Source organism: Vipera berus, assembly GCF_964194415.1.
Source record: "Vipera berus genome assembly, chromosome: 2".
Taxonomy (NCBI): Eukaryota; Metazoa; Chordata; class Lepidosauria; order Squamata; family Viperidae; genus Vipera; species Vipera berus.
In genome coordinates, this window is record NC_138203.1 from 31,937,749 (window position 1) to 31,959,207 (window position 21,459).

General features: G+C 37.7%; 1 protein-coding gene across 1 annotated transcript in view; it reads right to left on the reverse strand.

The window, feature by feature from the left end:
* The window catches only part of JMY (junction mediating and regulatory protein, p53 cofactor), a 48,340-nt gene extending 28,081 nt beyond the window's left edge, over nt 1–20,259 (reverse strand). Inside the window, exons 1-6 of the mRNA XM_081317504.1 lie at nt 18,952–20,259; nt 8,040–8,213; nt 4,957–5,107; nt 4,018–4,187; nt 1,699–1,864; nt 841–1,028 (exon numbers count right to left, since the gene is read on the reverse strand). Of these exons, the coding sequence (XP_081173630.1) occupies nt 841–1,028; nt 1,699–1,864; nt 4,018–4,187; nt 4,957–5,107; nt 8,040–8,213; nt 18,952–19,935 (1,833 nt within the window). The 5' untranslated portion in view covers nt 19,936–20,259. The remainder of the gene's footprint in view (nt 1–840; nt 1,029–1,698; nt 1,865–4,017; nt 4,188–4,956; nt 5,108–8,039; nt 8,214–18,951) is intronic.
* Nucleotides 20,260–21,459: the final 1,200 nt, after the last annotated feature.

The following is a 21,459-nucleotide window of genomic DNA, read 5'->3' on the forward strand; positions in this document are numbered from 1 at the left end:
ACAGTTGTATTATGCATTTGAAGTTAAAGCATAATTTCATTAGTTCCAAACTGGTTGTATAAACCCATTTTGGGTGTATTATTTCTAATGGATTTAAAAAATAATTATTAAATTATTAAAAAATTATTTTTTAAAAAATCTGGGACTATAGATTATTAATCCCTGAATAATGTAACACTAATTAAAGATCTATTTCACACTCTTCAGTCCTACAATGGGTGTTTGAGGAATATGTGTGCAAGTGAATACTATCACCAACCATATTTTGTGCAAATTAGCATTAAGAAAATATTAAATTTATGGCTGACAAAAAATACAGCAACAAGTGATTTTAATTCTGATCATTTAGGACTTTTCTAGGCTATTTATTTATTTATTTTTGGGACTTATATGCCGCCCTATCTCCCGAAGGACTCAGGGCGGCTAACAACAATAAAAACAACAATACAAAAGTTAAAAGAAATTAAATAAACAGCCCCAATAAATAAGTTAAACTAAACAATTAAAATTAAAAACATTTTAAAAAACCCTGTCGTCAGTCCAGGTCAGCCTGATGAAAAAGGAAAGTTTTAAGGCCGCGGCGAAAGGACCGGAGATCCGGGGCTCAAGGGGGAGTTGGTTCCACAGGGCTGGCGCTCCCACAGAGAAGGCCCTTGAGTTGAGCAACCATTTGAAAGTGAGTAAAGATGGCACAGAAATGGCCTAATGCAATCTGCCTTAGCATTAGGGTTGGCTGCTGCATTTCAAACAAATAAAATTGTGTCTTTAAGTTAACATCTCTTGATTTTAGCCCTGCAAAATCTGTTTGCTGAAAAATGGAAAAATGAACAAAAACATTACCTTCTTATTTTTGAGGTAGGCTTTTTTGGCAGAAATGCGACCACGCCTTGCTTCTAGTTGACGGACTTTCTGTTGTAATTTCTGCAACTCTTCTCTTTGCAAATGTATGGATGCGGCCATATCTTCTTTTTCAAGCATGGCTTCCATACTTTCATAAGTATCATAATATACTACTTCATCTCTTTTTTCTGTCACAAAATTCCAAGTCATTTAATAATTTTAAACATATATTCAGGTAAGCAAAACCATAGTACAAAATGTATGCAACAATCTGAAAACTTTTTTAAAAAAAATTATTGTAGATATAATTAAAAGATTAGAACATCTATATCTGCCTATGCCCTAGGAGAGAAACAACCACAAAATCACTTACAAACTAGATTACAGAACAGAGGTTCCCTGACTTTTTAACTGGCTTTTAATTTATACTGTTTTTGATTCTGAATTATTGCTTTGGTGCTACTTAGTTTATGCTGTTTATGCATTTTAATTGAATGGTGTGTGTGTCTGTGTGTGTCTCTCTCTCTGTGTGTGTGTGTGTGTATAAAAATAAATTTGGATTACTGACAAAGAATTAAAGGGAGACTGATATAGCTATTTCAAGCTTCTTTGCTCTCATCAGTCAGCCACACCCTTCTGAGATTCGAACCTAGCCTGCTTTGCATGTTAAGCAGTTGTTTTAAACTCTAGGCCACAGGCTCTTTCTCACTTTGTTAACTGCATTAGGGAAGGAAGAGAAACACTCAAGACACACACACAAACACTACTGAATGAGGTAGTCAGTAAACAAAGACTACCTATCAGTCACACCAGTCAATAGTACTAGTCAATAGTAGATATAAAACAAATATATGTCACCTGAAATAAGTCTTTTAATGCTTTCAAGTTGTGCTGTCAGAAATAGTTCTTCACACTTCAGAATTTCAAACTGCACTTCATACAATTGAAGTTGCAGGTCATAGTAATCAGCTTCGAGTTCATCCAAATGAGCTATAGCTTCTGTGCCCCCTTGCAAGCTCTGCATCTACATTTAAAAAAAAAGATTAATAACTACATCAAAAAGGTTATAAATCTTAATCTTACCACAAAATAACTGCAAAATATTCCATCATGGAGCAGGACATATTAAATTAGAAATCAAAGGAAAGTAAATATTATTATTCATAACCATAACAGGATTATTAATAACCCTATTATTCATGATAATAGCTCAATTTTATATGCATTATCAAAGATCATTTTTTATTTTTGTAGAAAGAAAATCTTTAGATAAATTTTCAAAATTTAACATAATAAAATATCTTACTATGCTTGGAAATAGTTTAATGGCCCAACAAAAGTTTATGGGGGAGAAAGAGACCCACTCTTCTACACATATTCATGTGTCCAATACATATATATTGGATTAATACAGCAGAGTGAATTTTAATAGACTGTTTTAGTATAATCTTTTTTTCTAAAAGTTTTCTTTGCCATATATTCAACGTAGTTACATTTGTCCTCACATGTTGTTAAGATGCTAATTCAGCAAACATAATACCACAAAAATTTGATTTTTAAAAATAAAATAGTAAATTGAAGCAACATTATTTAGTTAGTAAAAACAACAGTGACCCAGTTTCAAAAGGAAATCTTTTCAGAATCTACTTGGAAACAACTCTTTGGGGCCCCTGAACACACCTCATCCCAAACATTAAATTGAAAGTTTAAACTTAATTCCAAGCATTACGTTGAAGGCATGTAAATATATCTGATATATTTGTAATTCTCTAAAGCAGGGGTCCCCAACCCCTGGCCCACCGCCTACTACTGGGCTGTGGTCAATTTGCAACTGGCAATGTGAGCAGCGGTCCGGTGAGCATGCGCACGCACAGCTCGACTGGAGCAAGTGGTGGGCTGGCATGCACATGCACAGCTCAATTAGTTGAACATGTGCATATACACTGGCCTGTTGCTTGCGTGAGTCAAGCTGTGTGCATGTACTGGTCTATTATTCATGCAGTCCAGTTCCCCCCCGCAGCCAGGATGCCAAGCCGCAAAAGTTGGGGACCGCTGCTCAATGATATAGGATTTTTGGTTGTCATCATAATGACAATGGCTGGCAGCAGAACTGTAAGGTAGGATCTCATCTTCCTCCCAGAAAGTTTTCATCTTAATACCACAGATAAATGCCTACCTTTCACATATTTGTGCATAAGTACTTTAAAAAAATAAGCAAGCCTTGTTTAAAGAAAGTAACCACACTGGTCTATTGAAATGTTGCCAGAGAAAAATAATCTGAATGACACTGATGTGAATCAAATAAGAAATTCAGTCTAGTAACCTTCTCTTGCAACATTTAGTTCTCTCTGCTTTAAAAAAAATGAGAAAGACTGAAAATCTGTGGCTCACTAATGAGAAGCTGCAATCCTTTTATTCTTCTTGGCTAAAATTACACTTTTAATAGGTTAGTTCTTATGAAATATTAGCAACTGGTAGAAGATCACTAATCTGGTAGAGGAGAAGGCTTTTTCCTATGTAGTACCCAAGCTATGGAATGTCTCCCTAGAGATGGACATATGTCCTTTGTTCTCCTAATGTTTGAAAAAGGATAGAAACACATAAATGTTAAAATTATATTTTAAAACATGTATTCTGGTTTTAAATGAGGTAGGTTCCCTTGAGTGTTTATACAAATAGAAAGGCTAATTATCATTACCAGCACCAAAAACATCATCTGCCCTGTGCTATATGAATACTTATAGACAGGTTCCCATATGGCCAGTGGTTGCATCTGTTCACACTAGACAATCCTTATCACCTAGTACAGATGCACTTGGAAGAAGGATTATTAATGTATTTATGCATGTAATTCATATTCTTTCAATCACAATGATTTAGTCATTGTTTTAAAGAATATTATTAAATAATATCCATAAAAGAAAAATAAGTACTAGACAAAACAGAAAAAAGAGTGAACTACTAATTACATGACTTTGAATTTATTTATTGAAATTATTTTATCCAGCCTCTCCAATAGCTACACAATAGCTCTTAATTAATTTCTAATCTCTTTTCAAAGCAAATTTTAATCACTAGCCAACAATTTTACTCGTGAAGTTCCTGTCAATTATCCTGAAATTTAGCACTACAAAATAATTTTCAAGTTTCCTTTTAAGTTGAATACTCATCAATTACCTCTTCTTTTAATGCATGCTTCTTCTGTTCTAAACAGATTTCTTTTGCTCTCATCAATTGCAAAGTATCTTTAGACACTGCATACTGAAGTTTTTCCATTCGTTCCACTGCTGCTGCCCAAGCTGCCTTACCAAACTTTTTCTGGTCTGCTCGCATACGATCATATACAGCTGTAAATAAAATTTAATAGCAGGCTTATCATACTTGGAAATAGTTTTATTATAAATCCTATTTAAGTATATCAGCTTCCTCTTTATGCAAATAAATGTTACAAGCTTCAAAGCAGTAGTTATTTTAATAAAATGTTTGGGTTGGTTTTTTTTTTGTAATGTAGTATTTTTATTCTTATTTAATGTGCTCTACAGATTGAAGTTATTAAATGGCCAAATTATTTGTATTATTTAAAGCAACTGGAGAAAACACAGCAAACCAATTAATGGAAAATTAAGGGGGAAATTGTAGAAAAAATTGTTTCTTTAATTATAGTTTTGGTATAATTAAAAAGTTATAAACAGAAAAGAAAGTATTCATAGATTTTAGCTAAGAACCAATAGCTTCTTAACTTATGTAAGTATTGAATTTATAAAGGAAGAAATCTGAAGGGGACAAGAAAAGTGTAAGAGACACTGATTTCAAGAGTGAAACTCAATATAAACTTATTTCTCAAACTTCAATTCCTTGTGTTCAAAGTGGAATGTACCCCACTTCACAGAATGATGCTAATAATCGTATTATAGAACACCTTTTCCATATAATATCACAGACTGAATAAGCCCCTTCAATCAGGGAAAACCATACCAACTGGTGATTTGAGAAGAGAGATTTACATAGAACAATTATGATAATTTGAAAAACTGTAAAGTTGCAAGACTGTTGAACACATAAAAAATTTTTAGACAGACAGCTCTAGCAGCAAATGTAAAATAGCTTGTCCATTACCTTTTTGTGCTTTTGCTGTTATTTCGAAGTACTTTACTGTAAGGTCCTGTATAGATAATACAGCCATATGAGCCTTCCGTTGCCAGTCAGCATCTTCTTTTTGAAGGCTTTCAATTCTTCTAGGTCCTAGGTAATCATTCTCTATGGAAATCTGAAAATAAATCAACTCACTATATCCATCATGAAATAAATGGCAAGGGACAAGCAAGTAAACATATAATCCTGCAAAGATTAAATAAGGAAAATTTCTTAAAATATTATCATGGACTTTCCTGAACAGTAACAAAATATTTGAGAAAAATGCAAAATGAACTAATGGTAATTGGACAAACTCTGTTTAAAATATCATTCAGTCCTCCTTTATAATTTTGCTTATTTGCTTATCAAATCTTATTTTTTTATGTCCTTTTTCCTATTACTGAAAAGGAAAATGATAGAAACAAGACACTGCAATCAGATCTAGGGAATAAAAAAAACTAGAGATGTAAAGGTAAAGGAAACAAAGTAAGCACATAAAGAGACATCTGAAAAAAATCTCTCTACCTTCATCTCTCTAATTACTAAATTTTCAAAGCACATCTTCCTATTCTTTAAAAGTCTTGCAAATGGAGCAAGCTCCAGGGAACTTGTTAGGCATTTAGAAAAAAGAAGCACTCTAGATAGGGGGCAGGCAAAGGATGCTGGAGTACGAAAACAAGAAGAGAACAAACAGCGGAAGGAATTCTCTTAGTAGAAAAATACTTAAAATACTGTATTGAACAGCATTTTTAAAAAGTCTGAAAAGGGTGTTGTGACATCCTTTCCTCTCTTCACATCCTAATTACACTGGAAAGGAAAGCAATTGAGGAAAACTTTACAGATGACACTAAATTAGAAAATAGTCTCTGCCCAATTATCTACTTCCAGGCAACCTAATGTTCCCTGAGCACTTTTACTTGATAAGAATAAACAGTTCCTACCCCTTACTTTTTGTCAAGTAGTTTGCTGAAGATTATTCACCATAGCTAAGCATTGGGGCATGGGATTTATTTTTCGACATATGGTCATTCTTTTCTTTTTTTACCTAAGTATCTCTTTTCTATCATTGGAAGAGACCTGGTAATATGTTAACAGAATAAGACAGCCAGTAGCTGCACTTCAAATTAAAGTTTAGAAGAGTGAATTACTCATGTTTAAGACTGTAAGTCCTAAAGAATCAAAATTCCTATAATAAGTTACCATTTATTGGAAGGATATATTTGGAAGAAAAAGTGCACTGATGGCATAATGGTAAATAGTTAAGATAATAATAATAATAATAATAATAATAATAATAATAATGATGATGATGATGATGATGATGATGATGATGATGTGTGGAAGGGACCTTGGAGGTCATCTAGTCCAACCCCCTGCTCAGGCAGGAAACCCTATACCATTTCAGGCAAATGGCTGTCCAGTTTCTTCTTAAAAACCTCCAGTGTTGGAGCATTCACCACCTCTGGAGACAGGTTGTTCCACTGGTTAATTGTTCTAACTGTCAGGAAGTTTCTCCTTACTTCTAGGTTGCTTCTCTCCTTGTCTAGTTTCGATCCATTGCTTCTTGTCCTGCTTTCAGGTGCTTTGGAGAATAGCTTGACTCCTTCTTCTTTGTGGCAGCCCCTGAGATATTGGAACACTGCTATCATGTCACCCCTCACTCTTCTCTTCGTTAAACTACACATACCCAATTCCAGCAACCGTTCCCTATATGTTTTAGCCTCCAGTCCCCCAATCATCTTTTTTATGTTTTATTATTATGCCATCAGTGCAGTGCAGTATGCATCCCCAAGAAGAAACCATGTGGCCAAGGAACGAACCATTCTGTTTTGTTGCCTTAACACAAACTGCAAAGTTTCTGCAGCACTCTGCAGACATTATTAAGGAAGCAAAATAGAGTGGTTCATCCTTGGATTGTGTGACTGCCTCACGGAAGCAGCCAACATTCTGACATACCTGCAAGGAACTGCAGGCATGCTGAAAATGATGGTCACTTCTGGGAGGCAGCCATGTGGCCCAGGGGCATAACGGCTTGGTCTCTTTCCCCAACATGTCTGGAAATCTTCAAAACATGCATTGTATGCATTGGGTGATGGCCATGTGGGGAATAGGCCTAAGGTTTGTGCAATCCTGGTAGGGCAGGATGGATGGAAAGAGAGGCAGGGGGATGTTGCAATGTCCCTCCAGTTGCTCATAAAGGTGAATGAGTGTATGGGAGCTGCAGTGGCCATAACTTTGAAACGAGGTTATAAGTAGCTTGGGGGGGGGGCTGTCATAACTTCAAATAGCCATTAGGTAAACAGTTGGAATTGAGAACTACCTGTACTGCAATTAAGCTACCTTAAATCTCCTACTATTGTTAACAAAATTCATTATATTTAGAGGTTTGCTACGAAAATATTTAGTTATGGACGTAGAAATAACTGGATGGTTCAGAAGACAGCACAGTTATACAAATGATTTGTAAAATCGGCAGTGTAGTCCATAACAAATGCCACTTTGTATTTTTTTCATCATTCTGTTACAACTTAAAACTGATCATCTAACTGGTAACTCTGACATAACCCTAGAATTTCAAGTTTGTTCAAAAGAAAAACACAACAGTTTTCTTATTCTATCGATTCTATAAAAATATTTCGCAGCTTGGAAGCATTTAACTGCTAAAGGCTCAAAACCCAGAACATATCTGATCCACACAGTTTCAGTAACTGAGTAAGATATTCCTTACTCACTAAAAAGAACAGTTCAATACGTTAGGAAGTTAAACCAAATCCATTGTTGTTCAAAGATCAAACATCTTTTCTCATAGCCAAGTCTTTTATTTGCCTTCTCCACAAATACTTTAACTAAGAAAAGAAATCAGAAGGGACAATAAAGCTTAAAAAGCATGAACAAAAGTCATTCTTGTACTTCTAATTTTGATCTAACCCAAGACACAAACTTTTACAGCTTTCAGAAAGTGTGACAGATATTAAACAAAATGCCCAAAATATCACATGGAATGAAAAGGTTCACTTCTTATGATGTCAAATAATATTTCACATTGTATATTGCTGATTTTGTACCTTTATTTGCTGTCTTCTGAGCATTGCAAGTTCCCTCATATCTCGGAATGGTTGCAATAAATATTGATAGAGTTCTGTGGTGGCTTCAGCAAGACTACCATATGCATCATCTTCCATTTGATATAATTCCAGCAACTCCACCATGCTTTCTGTATTCTTGTGTTTTTCCAGAAGCTGTGAAAAAGTGAAAGAAAATATTAAAGTATTATTAAATTTAAATATGAAACCCTATGAAATCAGGCATAGGAGCTCATAATTTTGGCTACTAACATTCATCCTAGTATCTCAGTGTACGATATTGGTATCTTAATCACACTCCATATTTCTTGTTAAATTATAAAACAAAAATAGCCAAGAAATTTGATCTGCCCCCCTTTTTTATTTGAACACCATGGTATCCAAGTATTAGCTATTGGTTACATTCATTTATTTGTTTACTTATATTGCTGTTCCAATCCAGCGGGCTGTGGACTTATAAAGATAATATATTATTTACTAAAAGCCTTTTCATGTCATAAAGTTTTGATTCCTCCAGTATATTGTCCAGCTATAGAACCTTCTATTTGATGTAGAATTATGCAGTATTTTCTACACTGTCCACAGTTTAAGGATAATATGCACGGAATTCAGGAATTTAATTGCTTATATTGTAAGTCTCACTATCCAGAACAGTAAAAAATACAAAGCATCCGTTCTTGAAAGGTTAACCTACAGATTAATTTTTATCCCATAACATAGACATCCGTGGAGGGAGGAGGGACAAAATTAGCATCATGATGTGTTGGTGCAAAAGTCACAACTTACGTACTTGTGTCAGATTTTGGATGGTGTTTACACCATGATGTCATTGTGGGTATTCTTATTCTGACACAATCTTGGCTTGTTGCAGATACTGCTGACACATAGATAGCTGTGCACAGGCATCTGTGCATAGAAACACACACATGCACAGAACACTCACAGATATCATGCAAGAAGAAAGCCTGGATAAGGTTTAGCAAGCATTTAAGACTCTTCCTTTCCCAGTAATGAATGAAACCATTTTAATATACATAGTAAGCAGGAGAGAGAGAGCAAGTCCTCTATGCTAATCCTGGGTGATTATACTTACTTCATCATCATCACCACCACCACCACCACCACAGTTTTAGCCATTGTCTATCCACTGCAGGATGAATGCTTCTTCTGCATGTTTCCAACCAATATACTAATACTTTGCATGATCTTGATTCTATGCCTCTGTTTATACAACTCAGAATTGTATTAGCTTCTTTGGTTGCTGATGCATACTGCTGGCTTATAGTCAAGTGATCATCCACTAGGATTCCAAGGTCCCTCTCACAGTTACTGTTTTTAAGCCAGGTCTCGCCCAATATGTATTTGTACCTTTGGTTTTTTCCTGCCTAAATGTAAGACTTTGTTTTTCTCCACATTGAAACTCATAATTCGTTGCCATTATTTCAAACTTTTATAAGGGGTGCGAGAATATATCAGAAGCATTGTAGGGTTGTGGGGTATAGAAAAAGTTGGGAACCGCTGATGTAATAGAATCAATATAAAAATAGAATAAAACTAAAGAGTTTTTTTAGTTTTAATATACTGTGTGTGTGTGTGTGTGTGTGTGTGTGTGTACCTACAGAGGAAATCACTATTCTGGACAAGCAGTTAAAGAAGGCAGATTATAGATATAATGCAGCTATAGCCACATCCATTAAAAATGACGTTTAGGGCTAATGGAAATGAAATTCAAGTGCTGCAATTTTTGGAAGCCTGACTTGATTGTGGGGCTGACCAAATACATAAACCCGCCTTCCTTTTCTAAATGCAGTTCCTTAACATTTGCTTGTTTAAAGAATTTACATGGCTGTCCAACTCAAACACTGCAACCTCTGGATGGCATACGATACAGCCCCTCCTCCCCATATACCTTAAAGCAAGATAAAGAATTTCAGCCTTTGTGAAGACCAACAGAGTCAGGTCCAGAGGTATTTTGGGAGGATGGGTAGAAATTGTTCCAGATGACTGGTGTCACAATGGAGAAGACATAAGATCCTTATGGGCAGCTTTGTGACCTAAAACTAATTCTTACCTCAAACCTGGTATCAGAAACTTGGAGAATCCCGGCTGTAAAACATCCTTTTATGAGTACAAATATTCTCTCACTTTTAATGTGAAATATATTTTACCTTTACAGTTTATCTTCATTTAGCTAACATAAATGGGACTTCCGTATTTCCTCAAAAATAAGACCCAGTGTTATTTATTATTTTTTAGCCTTCAAGAGGGGCACCAAATCTTATTTTTGGGGGGGTCTTTTGCACTCACCTCACACTGGCGGCACCGATAACCCTGCCCAGCCAGCCCACTTCTTCTGCAGCTGCAGGAGAAGCTTCATTCTGCATCTGAGAATGAAGCTACGGCCTGCATTTTGTAGTCAGAGGCCTTTCCGGAAGAGAACCGAGAAGTGGATTGAATTTTGGGCTCCATTGTAATCAAAAGTTGAGGACTACCTGTATCTGTTTAGGAAGACTTCCTCTCCCTAAAACTATCTGCCTGTCTCACCAGAACAAGTAGGGTAGGCATGCTTCAGGTTCTTTTCCTTAAACATTGCCTCTTGTGGGTCCTGGAAGCTGCCTTCTCCTTTGCAATCCCCAGACCACCTCCCCCTGGAGATTTAACTTCCAAAGAGCATCAAGACCTGGCTCTCCTCCCAGGCACTGAGATTGGGTGAGGTCATAATGGGAGAAGAAAGTGTTGCGGTGACAGTTTTTTCTGTTTTTCCTACTTTTGTACTGTTCTGGTTTCGGCATTATGCTGTTTTACAGTTTGGTTTTCAAGATGGATGGCTACAGAAATGTTTTAAATAAATCGTTTTAGTGCCAAGTCACAAGACCAAAACTACAGAAAATAATTCTAAGAGCATCTTTTTCCCCCTGTTTGTAGGGTTTTAGAGAGCAAAAGTTCATTCCTGCTTTAATTTTCCTTTATGTAGATGGAAAGAATTCTGTGTGCTCTCACAAACTTCTAATAGTCAGACATATCAACTCGCGACGTCACATGATGTCACACGACATATCAGGCCGATTTTGCCATTGCCCGCAATGGGGTGGGCGTGGCTTCCGCATGATGCATCCAACCTGCAGGCCGGCAGTTTGACAACCCTGAACTAGGTAAAGGCTGATGCTAGATTAATAAATTGGCTGTCTGACTCAATTTCTTAAGAAAGAGGAGAAGAATGTCTAGGCTTTTATAATGTATGCTTTTTCCATTTTAATATGTGTATGAACAATTTAATATGATCTATTTTATGTATTTTATATTATTACAATATTGTAATATTGTAAATATAAGATAAAAATAGTAAATTCCTCTGCCTTTTTTTCTTTTATTATCCTTCAAACAAAGAATAATAGAATATTATAGAATGGACTATTCCTGACATGGAAGCTTTTTGGTGATTATTTAGCAAATCAAGAGATATCAATCTCAAACACATTTTGGTGAGTTTTAAATTGTCTGGAAGAGATGAAACTGACATCAACCTTAGATGACGATGATGATGTCATCCATTCAGTCACATCTGACTCTTGGCCAAGTATGTGATTAGTAAGCTGAAGATTTACTTCCTTTTTAAATACAAATTCTCTTGTCTGCAGTAGACAGACCAGAATGCAAGAATGCCATGCCTCAGACAGAGTTAGCCAATCAGAGTATTACACACAGAATAATCACAGTACTTCCTGGTTATAATCCAATTTAATATAGTTTTAATTAAAGCCTTGGGGAAGAAAAGAGAGAGAATATAAACACTTCCTCCCTAGCAGTGCCCGTGTCTTTTCATACATATCAATTAAACATATCTAATTTTACAAATTTACAGGCTTTCTTCTCTGCCACAGTAAAGATCCAAACTTTTCAAGCAAGTTGGAAAACATGACAACCGCTAAATAATGTATTAAAATTATGAGCAGAGCAATACAAATTAAGTTATATAAAGTGGAAAGCTGCCCTATAAAAAATAAAGATCTAAATTAGCCCTGCCAATCTGAGGTAGAGGAAGAGAACATGGAGGTCATGCAATAAATAAATAAATAAATTAGTGATTCTACATTAAAAAGAATTATAAAACATTAGAGAAAAAAATGACTTATCAAACAAAGCACTGTCAATTCTTATACATACACCTTACAATAGGGAGCATTCTGAATTTGTAATCTTCCCAGATGGCTTCTGAGAACAAAATAAATGAGGGAAGCCAGATATTCTTAATGATTCAGTGATTCACTTAACAACTGCAGTGATCCACTTAACAACTGTGACAAGAAAGATTGTAACATGTTTTGCTTAGCAATGGGAACTTTGGGCTCAACTGTGGATGTAAGTCGAGGACTAACTGAATACAATATTTATTTATTTATTTATTTATTTATTTATTTATTTATTTATTTATTTATTTATTTATTTATTTATTTATTTATTTATTTGGATTTATATACTGCCCCTCTCCCAAGGGACTCGGGGCGGTGTACAGGGCAATTAAAACACTATAAACAACACATAATATACAAAAATTAAAATGAAATTAAATCAAATAGCCCTAAACAATAAACACATTCTAAAATTTAAAATTTTTAAAATTTAAGATCTAAAATCCCAATCCCTCAGTCCAGGCCGGCAAGTTCAAATAGCCAAGTCTTCAGGTCGCGGCGAAAAGAGCGAAGGTCGGGAGCCATCCGGAGCTCAACAGGAAGCTGATTCCAGAGGGCAGCCCGCCCACAGAGAATGCTCTCCCCCTGGGGGCCGCCAGTCGACATTCCCTGACCGACGGCACCCTGAGGAGGCCCTCTCTGTGGGAGCGCACAGGATGGGAAGTTAACGCCGGCAAAAGGTACTCCCGTAAATAACCCGGACCCATGCCATTTAGGGCTTTATAGGTCATCACCAGCACCTTGAATCTCACCCGGAAGACAACCGGAAGCCAATGCAGCTCACGGAGCAGAGGTGTTACATGGGAGTATTGGGAGACCCGCATCACAACTTGCGCGGCCGCATTCTGCACCAGCTGGAGCCTCCGAGTGGTATTCAAGGGCAGCCCCATGTAGAGAGCATTGCAGTAGTCTATCCGAGAGGTCACGAGCGCATGAGTGACTGTGCGTAGGGCATCTCGGTCCAAGTAGGGCCGCAACTGGCGCACCAGGCGAACCTGGGCAAAAGCCCCCCTGGTCACAGCTCCTATATGATCTTCAAAACTGAGCTGTGAATCAAGGAGGACACCCAAGTTGCGAGCCCTATCTATGGGGGGTAACACCTCACCCCCTATATTAACATCATGTATGTGCATATACATACATTAATGCTGGGAGAGAGAAAAAGATTGCAGGGAGATGTTTTCAGGACATATAGGAAGAGGCTGCAGAGCCACAGAATTCATATATATCCTATGTTCCAACCCACTTATATAACAGGTACAGAACTACGGCAACCGTATAAATGATATTACCAAACAGTAACTGATGGCAACAGGAACAAGCCATTTATTTTAAAAAATAAAAACAGTAAAGCTTAAAACAACAACTACATCCTTTCTCTCCCCACCTTCCTCAGTCCATGCTAGTAAAATTTGGGATGCTTCAAGCTCTGATTTCAGAACACTCTATAAGCAATAAAATGTGCTAGATGTCTAAAATATTGTCCAGATAATAGTCAACTAATGAAGGCTATTCTGTTAACCAATGAATTCTCCCAATGATAAGAGACAGCCAAATTAGTTAAAATATATCTTGGATGCTAAACAAGGAGCACTATTAGAATGAATGGGGTTAAAAATAAAAGAAATGATTTTATATGGAACTGAAGTAAGTGGTGAAATGAGTATTTTAAAGATCTGTATGAACACAACAGTGATATCTCAAAGAATGGAAATGAAACAAATGCTATAATGGTTAGTATCCAATTAAAAATGATGAAAGTTATAAATGCAGTGAGAATATTGGGAAATAGTAAAGTTTCCAGTATATTAGTATAACAGCAGAAATGTTAAAATACAGATGTTATTTGATTATGGGGTGTTTAATGTATTTATTGCATATTTGTGCAAATCTGTGCGAGCCCTGCTTGAAAAATGAAAGAACAACATCATGCAAGAAGAGAGTAAGAATGAATGATAAATAGTAACAGAATAAACAATGTCATAAGTGTGTCTGGAAAGGTGTTTGGCAAAATTTAGTAGCCCCAATTTGGAAAATACAGTACAGTTTTATGCAGGGTGAAGTATGTACAGGCCAGACCTTTTCTTTTCAGTAGCTGACTGATAAATGTGAGAAAGTTTATTGTAAATGGATTTAAAGAAAGCATAGACTTAAAATACAGAATAGTTCATGTGAAAATGGAATTGAAAGTTGATAGCTGAATGGGAACAGTAAACGGTAGAAGTAAATCATGAATGCAAATAAACTAAATGCTTAATGAATGATTCAAAACTATGCTAAGAGCATGACAAGGATTTGTGGTATCATCTTGATCAATACATGCATTGACAAACATATTAAGAAATGTTTTTGGTGGTAAGAAGTATATTGGATGTACTTTATATGCAGATTATGAGTTGCTGGCTAAGAACTTAATATTTTGCAACAAATATTAATAATGACACAACCATGATGTGAAAATTAATATATCAAAGGCCAAAGTAGCATTTGACTAAACAATGGAGTGGCCAATTACAATTACAAATTATACGTGAGTGGAGAAAAGTAGATGTAAGATACGCACACACACACTAAGGGATACAAAAATGAAGAAATGCAAAGATATGCAAATGCTAGCGGAAAAGTAGTAAGACCATATGGGCTGTTGCAAGGAGTGAACATTTGAAAAAAATAATGAAATATCTATATATATTTCAATATTACAAGATAAACAATTGTGTCGTGGGAAGCTTGAAAATAATGGCAATGGATTACTTATGAAGCATACAAAGATAGACAAGTAGAAATAGTATCAATAATGAAGTATATTTTTCCCTATTTTGTTATGTGAAAATGAGAATTGATATGTCAGAAGCATAAAAGTTGAATGGAGTTGAAATGGGTTATTAAGAAGTACAGACAGTAAAGAAAGAAGAGATAGGATCAAGACAAAATGGATGCTGAATAAATGTGAATTATATAGAAAAGTTGAATGAGCAGTACAAAAGGAAAGTAATTTGGTTATAGAGAGAATCCAAGAGGACTGCATCATAAAACAAATATATAAAGGAAGAGTGATGGATTGACAGGAAGGAAAAACACTAATGAGACCCTCAAAAAGAGTGTTGAAGAGTTTAAAAAATTAAATGCAATGTATGAATTGGTGTATGGAGGATAGAACCAGGAATAGTTTCCAAGAATGGAAAGATATGGACAATAATTGTGAATGGCACCTATATAAAAGAAAGATGTAGTTATGTTTCTTTTTTAGTCCTCTGCACTCCTTTTACCATTTTTATTCTTTTTCTACACTTAATCTATCTTTTTAATCTGAAAGGATCCATTATATAGAAATAATTAAATATAAACTTTTCTTTAAAAATGTTCATACTGTTTATTAGATGTATATCCTACCTTTTCTCCAGGCGCAAAAGGGAGCCTTATCTTTCTTCACTTTAATTCTACAGCAACTACCCCTTTAAGTGGTTAGGCTGAGGGACAATGACTGGCTCAGAGTTAGCCACTGAATTTCCATGGCTGAGTTTGAGATTAGAAAATAATACAGGTAGTTCTCAATTTACGACTACAATTAGGACCAGAATCTACACCATAAGTGATATAGTTAAGTAAGTCATGCCCATTTTTATAATATTTTTGCTACAGTCTTAAGTGAATTTGGCTTTCCCCACCACCATAAACTTCTCTCAGGCTACCAACAAGTGCTTTGCTTGTTGGCAGCTCTGGGGAAGGTTACTAGTGGTGATCATGTGACCCTGCTCTGGGACACTGCAACTGTTGTAATTACATGCCAATTGCCAAGAACCCAAATTTTGATCATGTGATGGTCATAAATGCAAGGACAGGTCATAAATGACTTTTCTCAGTACCGTAACTTTGAAGGTCATTAAACAAATGGTTGTAAATTGAGGAGTACCCATAGCATGTACCGCTATGAAAGAGACAAATTCTATATGATGAGATTTAAAGTGCCACTTTATCTTTTATATTATCTTTTAAAGTAACTTAGGCTATCAATATTCTTCTACTTTCAATTTTAAGTATTAATATTAAATATTAAAATAATTTTGGCATAGAAGCAATTTTACAATTCCAACCATTATATTTGCAAAATTATTGTAGAAAGTATCAAGTTTTACATTTAATATGAAGTTCTAATAATCAGGTCTAAACTTGAGTTGCATAGCTCAACAGGAATGTGTGACGAAAGAAAACCTTGTCAAAGCTAATTCTAAATAAAAGGAATTTATCAGCACATATGGCTTTTCTTATTTCGTCCAAAGCATGGAGTCATTCAACTGACCATCAGAATAAATCTTAATAAAAGGGCATATTAATATATACTAGGAAATTTTATAACCATATCAAGTTATTGATATTCTCTTTAAAACTGAAACATTTTCCTATGGGTTTTTAATTAGAGATACTGTAAGAATCCAGGATCTTTACTCAATCACTCTAACCCCTTTAAAGTCACTTTCAAACCAAAGGTAAGCCAAAGGAATATAAATGAAATACAGTACATGAACTGAGTTGTCTCATATTTCAGGAGATGATTGAATCTCAATCTGTAGTGTAGAAAACCACTATATTCAGATTACACATTAATATTAAATGTCTGTCATCTGTTGCTTCATTATCATGGAATAATTTCACCAAGTGAGCTTTGAGGTTCTTGTTTCAATTGACAAGCAGTTAATACAGTAGACAGTGGAAACCTGAGAGAGAAAAAGTTATCCTTTCTTAAATATGTACCTTTTAATTAAATATGAGTCAGTCACATAGAAGGTACTAACAGATATACTGACATCAGACAATGCATTTAATTAGCATATACAGTATAGATACAGATTGTTACCAGACAGTCAGCAGAATACTGGAACAGCCAATAGCTCTAGAATCATATTCATATAGAACTGAACCTATTTTAACAAAGTGTATTTTATGCTTCAGTTTCATATAAGAAATATTTTAACTTCTAGGATACTTAAAATACTTGGTAAGTAATTAAATCCATTGCATGTATAATCTCTTCATTTTTAAAATAAACATATCCTGATTAGAATACAGCTACCAAGACTTATATACAATATGACCAAAATCATATACAGACTAAAGAACTTGGATAAAACCTTACAATAGTGCTTTTCTTAAAACGTATGGCACCAAAACACTCTATTTCACACTATTCAATGATTATTAGATGTTTTTATCTAATATTTATTACTTTATAAGTAACTCAAGGTGGCAAATATTCCTAAATATTCCTTCCTCCTATTTTCCTCATCACCATCCCGTGGGGTGAGTTGGGCAGAGACAGATGGACCAGCCCAAAGTCACTCAGCCAGTTTTCATGCCTAAGGCAGGACTAGAACTCAGTCTCCTGGTTTCTAGGCCATACCTTAACCATTACACCAAACTGACTCTCCATCCTCTTTCTAGAATAGAATGTTATCCTCCTATAAGGAAATAACTAAAGCAATAAAGCTTTTTTCTTGCATACTGCTGCTACTATGGTCCTACACAGCTGTTATGTTATATACCTGCCATGAATTATTTATTTATTTATTTATTTATTTATTTTATTGGATTTATATACCGCCCTTTCCCGAAGGACTCAGGGCGGTTTACAGGGTAATTAAAACAGTAATACAAAAATTAAAAACAATTAAAAAGAATTAAATTAACTTATAAACAAGTTAAAAGAATACTGGTCTAAATTTCCCTTCTATTGAAATCTCAGCTTTGATTGTTATAACAATTGACATCCTACTTCTGGGCTAAATTCCTAATCTCACAAATATACCAACTTCAAAATCAAATTTAGCAGAAGACAAATATCACTTATTTGCTTGTTAGATTTATAGTTCCCCTTTCACAGGGAACTCCAAAAAGTCAATATGGCAGCCACAATGAAGTTGTTGATATTATTGTTTTATCTTGTTCTGTTTTACTGATCTTGCTGTGAGGAAACAGGGTTATTGTATATAAGATGATCAATCATGTAAGTCTTGTAAATAATAAAAATGATTACATGATTGAAGCCCCTCCCCTCTTGTGCAGGTATCAAAATACTGCCATCTTCCTTTTTTAAAAAAAACTTATTTTTGGTGTGTTTCCTCCAATCAATATACATTATCCTATTTTCCCCTACCACAATAATTCTGTGAGGTAAGTTGAGGGTGAATAAGTGACCTATAATCACCCAAGCAGCTTCCATGACTAAGAGTGGATTTGAAACTGGGCCCTCCCAGTGCAGCCCAACATATCAACCATGTTTGTGGTTGTGGTTAATGTTTTTACTTGTGAGTCAACTAGAGTCAGAGTTGGGCGGCCTAGAAATGTAATAATAAATAAATAAAACAAAAACATGTACATCCACCTTAAAAAGTTTCATCATAGTTAGTAGTTATAAAGGTATTTGAATCCAGAATTTGCATCTTGGAGGATTTACTAAGAAATACTCCAGCAAATGTTCCAACTTATCAGCTGATATTTTTTTCTGAGTCATTTGTTTTCCCTAAACAAAATTATTGACTTGGAATTACAGTATGTTTAGAGGAAAAAAGAAAACAACTGAAAGTCAAATCTTAGGAAATTTATCCTAAGATTAGGTTGACGAATAACTGGTGCAAGTAAAATGTATTAGCTTGATGAGGGTTTCTCTCCCCCCACTCCCCCTTATCTATACTGAAGGCACCGCTCACCTCCTGAATGCGCTTACGGGCCCTTTGCAAAACCTCCTCGTAGCCCTTCTGCCGTAGCTCGCTCAGACTCTCGTAATATTCCTCCGGGTCGTCGGTTTCGGTAAAGAGTACTTGAGAGAGGATCTTCCAGCCGCAAGTATCGAGGCAGTGGCCCAGGTATACCTGCAGCTGATAGCACAGCGCATCCATCTCTTCCTCGGACAGTTCTGGAGTCCCGAAGAGCACCGTCCACATCCCCGACGGTTCCTCGGGAAGGACGGGCAAACAGGGTTCCAGCTCGGAATTCACCGAGCTCAGCTGCTGATGGACGGTCCGCAGATCCTGGAAAGAGAAGAGGCCGGCCCAGCTGCATTCCTCTCCAGATAGCGCTTCCACCTCGGCGGAGGCCGCAGTGGACGACTCGGTCGCTTGAGGCCCGGCGGGAGGAGAAGGGAGAAGAAAGGCGGCGGCGGCGGCGACGACGACGCCTCCCGAAGGCTCGTCCTTGCCCAGCTCCAGCTCCTCCAGCTCTTCGGCCGCGCAGGCCGCTGGGCTGAGCGGCGCCCTCGGAACAGGCTGAGGCCTCCGGGCCAGGCTGCTCTTCGTTCTCGCCGGGCTCCTCTGCGACGCCTCAACCGCTCGGCTGCCCGGGCTGCGAGGAAGCGACTCGGCCCGGGCAGGCGATGCTGGCGAGCTCCTGGCTTGGACGGGCTCCGCGCCGCGTCCGGCCGAAGGTTTTCGTATAGTGGGGCTGCCGGCCGTTTTACAGGAGCCGCTTAGCTGCTCGGCCGCTCCAGGGCCCACCGCGCCAGCGCGGCGTAGCTCCCGGGAGCCGCTGCGCTGCCTCTGCGCCGTCCGGTTGTGGCAGGTGATGGCGAACTTGCTCTCGATCTCATTCCAGGCCACAATAAAGACAAACTTCTGCTTCTCCCGCTCGTGGAAGGCTTGAGGCCTCACGGCTACCCAGTCCGCCTCCAAAGTCTCTTCCAAGGCGAAGGTGCTCATGGTGAACCGACACGGCGACGTTCCTCGCTTCCCTTTCCTCTCACGGACGTCGCGAAGCGGGGTGGGGGGGTGGGGGTGGTAGGAGAAGTCTCTGTTCCGGTCAAGATTGTCGGGTACCCAGTCACGGCCCAGCCTCAGCCATGTTAAAGGCCGGCATCGGAAACCCAAGCAGGAAGGATGCCAGACGAGCGAGGACCCGGAGAGCCGCGGTGGGAAGGCGGAGGCGCCAGAGACCCGCCGGTGGCTTCAGCGGCCGTTGCTCCAGCTGCTGCTGCTGCTGCTGCTGCTGCAGCGCGCGCGCGCGCGCTTTCCGCGCGCTCTGCTTTGTTGTCAAGAGTCTGGCGGCCGCAGAGTCTCCGGCACAGGTACTTGCAGGCGGTCACGTGGAGACGCCGGATTTGTTTACAAGCCACCGCGAGGCCGCTGTCCCGCCCCCTGCGCCGTTTGCCTTCCCCGCCTCTTCCCTGAGTCCGCAGGACAGGAGGGATAGCGGGACGCTTTTCTCCTTTGTCGGCCTTTTGCCCTCCGCGATTTCAGGAGCGCCTCCGCGTCCCCCTTCTCTTTTTCCTCGAAAAGATTCGGATCCAAGCGCTCCTCGGCGGATTCTCAGGGATGACTCGCACCCTGGACGGTATCTCTTTACTCTCCTACCATCCGGTAGGAGATACAGGAATATAGCCAGCCGTACCAACAGGCTGAAAATAGCTTTTATCCGTGGGCTGTTAGGCTTTTAAATGGGACATAATCTTATGCAGAATTGACTTGGGAAGCCGGTGTGTGGTGTAGTTGGTTCACATAGTGTGGTGGGATGGAGGGTTTGTTGTCACTGTGTGTTGGGGGGAGAGCACGGGGGGGGAGGCTCAGCTAATCTCAATGTACACGTGTTGTACTTTGACAATAAAGGTTTATTATTATTATTATTATTATTATTATTATTATTATTATTATTATTATTATTATTATTATTATTATTATTATTATTATTATTATTATTATTATTATTATTATTATTATTATTATTATTAGGGGAAGGCTGGGATCCTGTCAGAAAGGCGCCTTGAACCCACGCCCAAGTGCCGAGAAGGGCAGCGCTTTAGTGTCCCCCCTGAGAGGTTCGTAAGACCCTCTTACGGACGGTGGCCGCTCATGGCGAGTGTCTGGGGTAGGTGGGTAGATGGGAAGGTAACAAGCTCAGCTTCGTTTGGAAACTGTTTCTTGCCTTTGAAGTGAGTCCACGTGTTTTGCTTTGGTTGTTGCGGAAAGAAAATGAGTATCACTGCAAACCTGTATCAATCGTAGCGGCTTGAGATAGTCGGAAAATACAAACCTGATTCGTGGGAGTCTGCCTTAATTTTGAGCCAGCCTTACCAAAGCTTAGTAGCTTTTAGAAGCTATTTCCAAGGTACAATAGGTAGGTGTCCCATTAGGCTTTCATATTTTTCTCAATTTCATTACTCAATATAGACCAGAAAACATACCCTATATATATCACAGCCAAATATATCGCAATCTGAATACTTGATT